This window comes from Aegilops tauschii, chromosome 2 (genome assembly GCF_002575655.3).
Source record: "Aegilops tauschii subsp. strangulata cultivar AL8/78 chromosome 2, Aet v6.0, whole genome shotgun sequence".
Lineage (NCBI taxonomy): Eukaryota > Viridiplantae > Streptophyta > Magnoliopsida > Poales > Poaceae > Aegilops > Aegilops tauschii.
Window position 1 is genome coordinate 117,674,661 of NC_053036.3, and position 11,641 is coordinate 117,686,301.

Below are 11,641 nucleotides of genomic sequence, written 5' to 3' on the forward strand. Positions count from 1 at the left end.
ATGCCGCCGCGCCGCCGAGGATCTTTGGGCTACCGCGGCGTCCACGAGCGCCCCTCCGGTGCCTACTACGCTGAGATCCGGTCCGGCGATGTCCGCCTCGGCCTCGGCACGTTCGAGACCCCGCACAAGGCCGCCCGCGTGTACGACGCGGCGGCGTGGCGCCTAGAAAGGCCTCGCTCGCAGATGAACTTCCGCGACGTCTACACACGCGAGCAGGCGCAGGCCGTCGCCCCTCCTCCTCGTCTTATCACGGACCTGGACCGTGCGGAGCACCGTCGGCGGCAGCGCCGCCTCCTCATCGTCGAGGAGGACGAGCGAGCCATGGCGGAGTGGCGCCGGCGCCACCCGGAGGACGTCGCCAACGGGTGCGCCTTCTTGGCGGAGAGGACGGCAAGGCGCCGCGCGGAGCGGGCGGACAAGTGTCGGCGGAAGGCACTGGCCATATCGCAGTGCGATCTCGTCAATGCCGGTGGGAAGTCGTTCTTCTCGTCAGACGATGATCGTTGGGATGACGTGTGGATCTGTACCTTGGACAACACCAGCGAGGGTGATGATGAGGACGACTCGGAGTAGTTCTAGTTGCACCGTAGTTTATCTAGTTGCACCGTAGTTTAATTATGTAGTTGCACCGTAGTTTTTTTTATCTATCTATGCTATGAACTATATAAAATATTTTTGTATCTTTTTTATCTATACTATAAACTATGTATCATTTTAATCTATGAACAAAATATCTATGCACCATAGTCCAAAGTGTTTGTGCGAGAGCGCGCGCTGCATTTTAGCGCGCCTGCTGAAGCTACGCGTGCGCGCTAAATTTACCGCGGCCGCTGGAGCCAGCGCTTCCCGCCGCGCCAAAGCAGACGATCAACGCGCTGCAAACTGAATTTTAGCGCGCCGTTCCTTGGGCAGCTATTGGAGATGCTCTTAGTTTGCAGACATTAATTTGTGAACATCTGTTTACGCATTCTCCTTTTTGTTTTTCACTTTCTTTTCTAGTAGGAGCAGAAAAAAAATCAGATATTGAAGATGAAATCTCATCTTCTTTCTATCCGACGAGTGCGTGTGCTATTTTCTATAGGTTTGGGCAACGGCTTCCCTTTCCATCTTCTGTTTAAAGAGCAGAGACAAGAAAGTGGTCTCAGAGAGGGAGAAAATTAGCGCGTGAGATGGTGGGGATGATTGAGATGACAGACGGACGGGCAGTCAAATTTTTCAAGCTGGGAAAATGCATCGAAGCTTGACTGACTTCATCGGGGTGTAGGAAGGAATCTTCAAGCCTGTTTGCGCGTCGTTTGAACGGAACAGCGACAAGGAAAGACCGAGAGTGCGTGCGTCTGACACCACTCATGTCTATCAGACACTAACACCAGCTTCCAATAACGAACAAGAATAGTCCAAAGATTAGGGCATTCTTTGGTGACTTAACAATGGCAACGACGTCCAGATTGGCTGCTAACAGACTTCTTTGGTGATTAATGAAATATAGGCTCTGTTTGTTTGGGCTTTTGCTTTTGCTTTTACAGCTTTTTTATTTTGGCTAAAAAGCCAAAAAAAACTCGTAAGTAGGTGCTTTTGGAGCTTTTTTGGCTTTTGATGAATCAATATAACCTATTTGTGCTCCAAAATTCATAAAAGCTCCAAAAGCACATATTTAGAAGCTTTTATGGCTTTTTGGCCAAAGTGAAAAAGCTGCAAAAGCATAAGCAAAAGCCAAAACAAACAGGGCCATAGTCACGGGGAAGATAGTTACCTACACATGTAAACTGCCCATGTTCACATAATGAGTGATAGGGATCCAGATCGATGAATTAAAGCACCAAAAAGAAAATATCCTAGGCCAAGTCGAAATAAACAACAAGTTCAACATCATCAATCTACAAGGATGAGATCTCATTGTTCTCAACTATCATTGGACAGCCCATGAATCGGCTGAAAGGTAACCAAACAAACGTGGTTAGATATAATTAGTACTGAGTACTATCTCTGTCCGGGTTTATTAGGACTCCTTTCATTTTGGGTCCAATTTTGACCATGTATTTAACTACAAATATATGAAGTTTATGCTAAAAAAAGTATATTGTTGAATTTGTATCTGTAGTTGTGAAGAAATATACCCCCAATACGTTCTAGTGCGACATGATGTTAGGCTTTGACAAGCACACCATTATCATGCGCCAGTCAGAGCTTATCATCCATTCACACGCCAAGAACACAGCGGGTAAGCATATTTCGTTCTCACTAACAGATCAAAGAAGAAAATAGAGGTAATAGCATGGCAGGTCCTACAACTTGTCTTGCATGTGATGGTTTGATCCTAAAACTCGCAAAAGTGGATTATTTGGTCCGACAACTTGTCCTCAAGGTGCAAATTTGGTCCTGGTCCAATGAAAAGCAGCCAAGTGGAGCCAGCTCGTTCCAGCCGGTCAGTGCCGAGCATTTTGCATTTAGCCTATGCAGGACACCGAGATGTGACAGGCATGTGTTTATTTGCTACGACCGGCATGTGTTTCTGCAGGGCTTCTACCGCGGCTTCGACGCCTCGCTGACCGGCACCATGCCCCCGCGCGCGCTCTACATGGCCGCGCCACCAAGAGCTCCATCGCGATGCCGTTCGACATCTCGGAGCCCGCGGCGTAGGCGGTCGCCTCGGCCGCGGCGGGGTGTCGGCCGCCGTCACCGTGCAGGTCGTCTGGACTTTGGACCCCCGTCGATGTCATCAGCCAGCGGCTGATGGTCCAGACCTCCTCCGCCTACCGCTACGCCGGCAGCGCGGACGCCTTCAGAAAGATCCTCGCCGCCGACGACGCCTGCGGCCTCTCCATCATCACCCACGGCGTTTGCTAATCAAGGGTGAAGCTTTTGCACCTTTGCTCCGTAGAGAGCATGAGTGAGCCCATGGCGCAGCGCTTCGCGTGGCGCGTCGTGGACCGTGCCACTGGACACTAACACCAGCTTCCAATAACGAACAACAATAGTCCAAAGATTAGGGCATTCTTTGGTGACTTAACAATGGCAACGATGTCCAGATTGGCTGCTAACAGACTTCTTTGGTGACTTAATGAAATATAGTTACGGGGAAGATAATTAACTGCACATGTATGTAGACTGCCAATGTTCACATAATGAGGGGTAGGGATCCAGATCGATGAAAATATATAGTGTCATGAATGATGAATGTTGTAACCACATTATTGATGCAGGAAATACATACATAAGGGCATTTCTAACCGATCCCTATAACCGGTTAGTGGAGTATATTTTGAAGGAAATATGCCCTAGAGGCAATAATAAAGTTGTTATTTATATTTCCTTATATCATGATAAATGTTTATTATTCATGCTAGAATTGTATTAACCAGAAACTTAATACATGTGTGAATACATAGACAAAATAGAGTGTCCCTAGTATGCCTCTACTTGACTAGCTCGTTAATCAAAGATGGTTAAGTTTCCTAGCCATAGACATGTGTTGTTATTTGATGAACGGGATCACATCATTAGAGAATGATGCGATTGACAAGACCCATCCGTCAGCTTAGCATAAAGATCGTTTAGTTTTATTGCTATTGCTTTCTTCATGACTTATACATGTTCCTCTGACTATGCGATTATGCAACTCCCGAATACCGGAGGAACACCTTGTGTGCTATCAAACGTCACAACGTAACTGAGTGATTATAAAGATGCTCTATAGGTGTCTCCGATGGTGTTTGTTGAGTTGGCATAGATCGAGATTAGGATTTGTCACTCCGAGTATCGGAGAGGTATCTCTGGGCCCTCTCGGTAATGACCATCACTATAAGCCTTGCAAGCAATGTGACTAATGAGTTAATTGCGGGATGATGCATTACAGAACGAGTAAAGAGACTTGCCGGTAACGAGATTGAATTAGGTATAGTGATACCGACAACCAAATCTCGGGCAAGTAACATACCGATGACAAAGGGAACAACGTATGTTGTTATGCGGTTTGACCGATAAAGATCTTCGTAGAATATGTGGGAGCCAATATGAGCATCCATGTTCCGCAATTGGTTATTGACCGGAGATGAGTTTCGGTCATGTCTACATAGTTCTCGAACCCGCAGGGTCCGCACGCTTAACGTTTGATGACGATCGGTATTATGAGTTTATGTGTTCTGATGTACCGAAGGTAGTTCAGAGTCCCGGATGTGATCACGGACATGACAAGGAGTCTCGAAATGGTCGAGACATGAATATTGATATATTGGAAGGTTATGTTTGGATACCGAAAAGGTTTCAGATGAGTTCGAGCATTTTTCGGACTACCGGGGGTTATCGGAACCCCCCGGGGGGTTAATGGGCCTTCATGGGCCATGGTGGAAGAGAGGAGGAGGCGGCCAAGTGGAGGGGCGCCCCCCAAGCCCATTCCGAATTGGGGACGGGGCCGGCCCCCCTTTCCTTCTCTCCCTCTTCCCTTCCTTCCCCCTCCTAGTTGGAGAAGGAAACACTACAAAAAAATACACTTCCGTGATGATACGTGTTTGTCACAGTAGGTCGCGTTTTTTGTCATGCATGTACATCCATGACGATTTTATGACAGAATCAAGATAGTCATACCTGTGTTGTCGTAGAAGTGTTTCATGACATTACCAAAATTATCATCACGGAAGTGTCCACTTCCATGACGATAAATCGCGCGTCATAGAAGTGCTTTCGTCAAGGGTGACCGACACGTGGCATCCACCGTAACGGAACGCCGTTAAGCTATCGGGTCCGGTTTTGGATCCGATAACCCGTTAACAGCCCGGACCAATGGGGATTTTCCACGTGTAAAATCATCATTGGCCGGAGGAAACACGTGTTGCCTCACCGTTGGGACAGATGTCATCCACTCATTGGACAGGAGGCGCCTATGATAGGTCGACACGTGGCACGGCCCAACAGTGGCCCATTCCGGTGAAAAAGGCCAGCCCAGTAAAAATTAGCAGGCCGGCCCATATAAGGCCTACTTGTGTCAGGTCCATTTAAGCCCACGACCCATACGAGATGTGCTAATTCGGCCCGTCAACGGCCCGTTAAAGATTTGAAACCATTGAAGCCCATCGTCAGTTCGAGCCCGTTAATAGCCCGCTATATATTTGGGCTCAATATCGGCCCGATGAGATTTCGGCCTGTTAACGGCCCATTCAATGGATGGGCCAATTTTCACGATGTACATCTTTCGGCCTTTTAGCGACCCATTTAAATGTTGGGCTAATTTCTGGCCCGGTGTGTCTTTCAGCCTGTTGACGGCCCATAAATCAGTTGGGCCATTTGTAGTCGGACCTGAGTTTTGGCCTTTTAGCGACCCATTTAAGTGTTGGGCCAATTTCTGGCCCGGTGTGTCTTTCAGCCTGTTGACGGCCCATATATCAGTTGGGCCATTTGTAGTCGGACATGAGTTTTGGCCTTTTAGCGACCCATTTTAAGTGTTGGGCCAATTCCCGGCCATGTGTGCCTTTCAGCCTATTAACGGACCATAAATGAGTTGGGCCATTTGTAGTCGGACCTGAGTTTTGGCCTTTTAACGGCCCATGCCCTTCATGGTCCAATACCAGCCCGGTTTCTCTTTCGGCCTGCTAAAGGCCCACAACACAGTTGGGCCATTTACAATACGACCTGACTTTCGGCCTCTTAGCGGCCCATGCTCTTCATGGTCCAGTACAAGCCCGCTGTCTCTTTCGGCCCGCTAAAGGCCCACAGTATAGTTGGGCCATATGTAGCCCGAACTTAGTAACGGCCTGTTGACGACCCGTGAAATCAATTGGGTCCACCTGTTGCCCGCTTCGATGTCGGCCTGTTAACGACCCGGGAGTTAAGAGGGCCGACCATTAACTTTCGGCCTGGTAACGGCCCATTAACTTAATGGGCCCACTAAAGTTCGTACATGTCTTTAGGCCAAATTAGATAATTTGAGCCCATTACGACGAGCAATTATGCACAGGACCAAAACCGATCAAGCAAAGGTACGGCATACAGGGAAAAACGTTGCACATCCAGCATATATTACAGGAAATTACATCCACTGGGCAATCAAAGGTTGATGCCAGTGCAAATAAATGAACAGAACCTAACGATCTACAACGTCACAATCTGCAACCTCAGCACGGATGACGCCCATAAGCATGTGGGCAAGTTCTTGCTGCTTTGCTACAATGTCTCTGAAAACATTGATCAATTGTTGTGTCGCACGACTTTGCACCTCTGATTCCTCCACCATTTCCATCATTGCTTCAGCCATTAATTGGTTCACAAACATACATTTTTTCCGTTGCATTCGAGACAGAGGATATTGAGCAGATTCAGATGGCGATTTTGGCAGGCTTGTATTATTGATAGTGGAGAGTGTCTCGACCACTGCATCATAACATAAATTAGGAGGGGAACCAAACAGATTAATCATGAGTTATTGCCATATTACCTGGCCTATATTTATTGGAAAGAAACAATGGGGTTGCCTTGCTGTTTTCAGAGTTTGTCTTCTTATCTTCATCAGCCTGCACCAAATTAACACACTAGCATTGCTATCATTGGCCAAGTCAGATAATAGGAAAGCAACATTGGCACAACGAACGTTTGGGAAACTAGCCAACACCAAATTAACACAATATGGCACAACTATCATCAGCCAGGTAAGGTAATACGAAAGCAACATTGACACAATGAATGAATGGGCAACCAGAGCAGCACTACAATTCAGTAATGTGCATGATATGAGATAATACACTCATGCAGCTCAGTATGCAAAACTACCAGGCAGTTTTCTTTACAAAAATCAACATTGGCGCCTTTAACATTTTGCTACAACTAATTTTAGATCAGATAAAGGTTGGATTCACGCCGATTAACAAAATACATGCTGATGTAAAAATATAGTGAATACAACAAGTACTTGCATCAGCATTGGAGCACAGAGAATTCCCGCAAGATATTTTCCTCGAATACAATCCCAATGAAGGAAGTCTTCTATCATTTGACCTTATTTTCTAAAAGAGAGATGGGTAAGAAACATGTAGAAAATATGATCAGAATGCTATAAAATTTCATGATGCGAGGATACGCACACGCTTCTTAGAATGGAGTTGACATTCTTTTGCTGGACTGGAGCGGACTAGTTCTTTGGCCACTGGAATCTTCTTATTATCGGTGGGAGTTGGGTTTCTCTATGCTGGAGTAGTATCTATGAAAAATGGAGTTGGTTTATTATCTCCTGGCGTTTGGATCTTTTGCAAAGACCTAGTTTCTAACCCTTCAGATTCTAACGTAGCCGTCTTCCGCTTGCATGCCTTATATAGAAGAATGGTGCTTCAATTATAAAACATGCTATAGCAGAGATGGAATAGGTACTGAAGAATAGAAAGGCATGACATATTGACATGTATTCCCTCCATCCGGAAATAAATGGATGGGTCTAGGCGTATTTCAGTTCTAGATACATCCAGTTTTATCCATTTCTGCGCCATGTAATCCGGACGGAGGGAGTATGATGTAAGAGCTAGGGATACGACAGGACAACACAGTAAAAAAACACTGAAAACTCACTGCAGAACCAAAGTATTCAAACCCACTGATATGAGATAGTACACTCATGCAGCTCAGGATGCAAAACTATCAGGCAGTTTTCCTTACAAAAGTCAACATTGTGGCCTTTAATCATACATTTTGCTACAACTAAATTTAGATCAGATAGAGGTTGGATTCACGCCGATATAAAAATACATGGTGATGTAAAAATATATTGATATACAACAGGTACTTACATCTGCATTGGAGCACAGAGAATTCCTGTAAGAATCTTTCCTCACAGACGATACCAGTGCAGAAATTCTTCTATCTGTTAAGCTTATTTTCTAAAAGAGAGATGGGTAAGAAACATGTAGAAAATATGATCAGCATGCTATAAAATTTCATGATGCAAGGATACACACACGCTTCTTAGAATGGAGTTGACATATTTTTGCTGGACTGGAGCGGACTAGTTCTTTGGTCACTGGAATCTACTTATTATCAGCAGGAGTTGGGTTTCTCTGTGCTGGAGCAGTATCTATAAAAACTGGAGTTGGTTTATTATCTCCTGGCGTTTGGATTTTTTGCAAAGACCTGGTTTGTAACCCTTCAGATTCTATCATAGTCGTCTTCCCCTTGCATGCCTTGTATAGAAGAATGGTGCTTCAATTATAAAACATGCTACAACAGAGAGATGGAATATGTACTGAAGAATAGAAAGGCATGACATATTGACATGTATTCCCTCCATCCGGAAAAAATGGATGGGTCTAGGCGTATTTCAGTTCTAGATACATCCTTTTTTATCCATTTCGGCAACATGTAATCTGGACGGAGGGAGTATGGTGTAAGAGCTAGGGATACGATAGGACAACACAGTAAAAAAACACTAGTTGAATGTAAAACTGTATGCTAGCGGAATACATACAGAAAAAACTAAGGCAACATACACGTGTATGATTGGGAAACTAAGATGGCATTGCAACAGAGCACTAGAACATCACTTCAATGTAAAAAAACATGGTATGGTAGACAGATGAAGTACATACTGATGAATAACAATGCATAAGGTATTCAGAAGCATGATGTCCAAATTAAGCAGATGGCATTGCGATAGAGTAGAATGACAATACTTGAATTTGAAAACATGTTATCATGAATGGAATAGGTACTGAAAAACAGGAAGGCATGACATATTTACATGCATGATCAGCATGCTAAGCACATGGCATTGCAACAGAGTAGATACACTCCAGGACATTATATGCATGTTGTACCCATATCACGGGCCGAGTTAGAGCAAGGACTTTGTGGGGTGAAGAGGATTCAACATCTTTCTGCAAGTCTTCTGAAGAACTGCCTTTACATGTTCCGTCATATTGGGTATCATTGACATCAAGTTTATTGGCCTTTACATTGCTCCGTGAGGTTCTTGTGGATATATCAAGTGTGTGCAATTATATCTGACATGCATGGAAGACAACTAGTAATTACATTTATGTAATGAGTGCCTGTAGGAGACGACATAAATAGTAGGAACACAGATGAAAGCTACAGAATATGTATCGTTTGCACTCGAGATTAATTAGATGGAACACAAAAGTATTAAAGAACAACATAGGTAATACTAGAAGAGGTATAATACTATAATCACCAGCCTGTGGGATAGCATTGGCTGATGGATGGTAACTATGGAACAACGTTACCTAAAGAAAAAGTATCTTAGCTGAACTATGGAACAACGTTAACTCCTGAACAAGACCCGTAAGATATCAGCATGAATATACAGTGAAATGTGATAATCTATTTTCCATGCTTAGATGAATAACAAAGCCATAAATGTTGCACACAAGTAAGATGAGGGTACAACCTATCTGGCCGCCATCCATAGGAGTGAGCATCATGTGCTGACTTGTCGATGGCCCTGCAGTTGTTGTGGCTGTCCATGTCGGTCACGCGCATTCGATGCAGGGAACTGTTGAGTGGGGGCTATAGCTTCCTTCTGGTGTATGCTTCCCTTGTTGGAGCAGCTGCGGTGAGTCGGAAGACGGTGTGGCTGAAGATGCAGATAACGCATAATGTTAAGAACGACACATCTCTTTGATCTGAAGAAATACACTAAGAGATCAACAACAAGGTACGTGAGTGGTCACACATCTGCTGATTGAAGACTAAATTGGGGTCACACGATTTTATTTTATTTTGGTACTGTCCAATCTACGCCGGATGGCTTGATGGCCGTCTTGTGCCTCCCGGCTGACACTGTTAGGAATCTTCCCCGAAGAGCCAGCGACCAACGGCAGAGCAGCCTGCCTCCGCCGTCTGTGGCCCCGGCCAAAACCCCGCTCCCCGCCCCACCGCACTGCCGTGGTTGTGCCGGGCCAATCCACAAAGACTCCCCGTCATCCAGATCCGGCGGCGGCAGTACCTTCAACCCACACAACTCTAAGATAGACATCTAAGCACTGCTTCCGCGGCGAACTTGCGGCACCCTTACGTTAGACACCAGCCAACCGGCAGCCTAGGAGCTCCGCCGCCTCGAGGGGTGCTGCTTCCCATTAGGAATCGATTGGCCCAGAATAAAAATTCAGACAACTGACGCCTAAATAAAGTGATTTGAGATGAGGGTGTGACCTATCTGGCGGCATGGTGAAGTAGGCAGGTCCAGCTGCCGAGTCGGTGAGGCCGGCGCGGTTGCGGTGGCGACCGGCGGCAGGTAAACATCGATGTCGCGACGGTCGACGGCTACAGGGAAGCAGCGCCGGGACTCTGGACGGATCCGAAGTTGGAGCCGCTCCGGCGCCGTGACAACGGCGGGGGTGAATCGGCTCCGGTACGGTTCACGCGGCCGTCGTCGAGGCAGCTCCAGCAGCACGGAGTAAGAGGCACACGGCCCAGTGCACGACGGCAAATGGACAGCGTCTTCGGCATTAGGGAGGAGGGCGGCTGTGAAATTGGTGCGGTGGGGGGCGCCATGGAGGAGGGGCTGAGGTTTCGCGGCTTGGGAGAAGGGAGCTTCCGGGGAGAAGGTGATTTGGTGCCCACGAGGTATGAATGGGGGGGGGGGGGAATTGGGAGGGGAGTGGAACCATGTTTTACGGACGCATTTGTCTGAAATGTGAGGGGGAGTTACAGTTCTACCCCTGCCTTTAGGCTTCTCGGCTTGGGTCTGTGTACTGAGGGTCGGGGATAGTAGAGTAACTTTGCTTCTCCCCAAATAGTGGGCGGGAGCGATTTCGGGCGAGGAGGGCGTGTTTTGAAATATAGTGGGCGCGAGTGATTTAGGGCGAGGAGAGCGTGTTTTGAAATAGTGGGCACGAGCTATTTCGGGCGAGGAGAGCGTGTTTTCCCGACCATGGTTTATGAATTATTCGGCACATGTCATTTCGGCCGAGGAGAAGGCGCGCTTGGATGAAGTTACGAACCTACCCTCAATGTACAACGTGCCAATTGATGCGTGTCCCACATAGGACGGTAATTTCGCGTCTCCCATTTATTTGCTCGGGCGAATTCCACCGAGCAGAGGATGTTTAACGGTTCGTTCAAAATTTCGGAGAACGAGCATCCACGTCTACCTTACCAAGTCGATTCGAATCAAATTTTGAAATATTAGTTTGCCACTTCTTTTTTTGATGGAGAGATGATGCTCGGGAGTAATGTGTTTTTACATGCTCGTTGCTAGCGATTTACTATATGACAAATAGTTGACCCACTCAAAAACGGGAATCAAACCCAAAATGAAATATCTCGATTCAATGAAATAGCTCGTTCACCGGGTCAAAATAGTGAACTAAATCCAAAATTGAACACCTCAATCGAGTAGCATGTTGTACAGTATTATAGTACTCCATGAACATGTTGAAAGTCAAATTAATGAACTTGTTTGATATACGCATATATCCGTTCATGTGTGGATTGCAGACAACATGTTCTCCAATTTAAATATTTGAATGCAAGTTTATATCGAAACATGGTTTATATCAGTCTTTGATGCATAAAACGCGACCTCCCCCTCTCCCGGACTCCTGCTCTCTCTCTCTCTCTCGCCGACAATCTTCAATTATGTCGCACGCATCCAACACACAAACCTTGTTGGTCCCTCTCGCTTTCTCTCCATCTCTCTCTATCT

The 11,641-nt window shown here is 46.1% G+C and overlaps 1 protein-coding gene across 1 annotated transcript; it reads left to right on the forward strand.

Moving 5' to 3' along the window:
• On the forward strand, positions 1-573 carry LOC109773618 (uncharacterized). The gene has a single exon (XM_020332319.1). It carries the CDS (start codon positions 1-3, stop codon positions 571-573), a length of 573 nt encoding a protein of 190 aa, XP_020187908.1.
• The last annotated feature ends 11,068 nt before the right edge of the window (positions 574-11,641 follow it).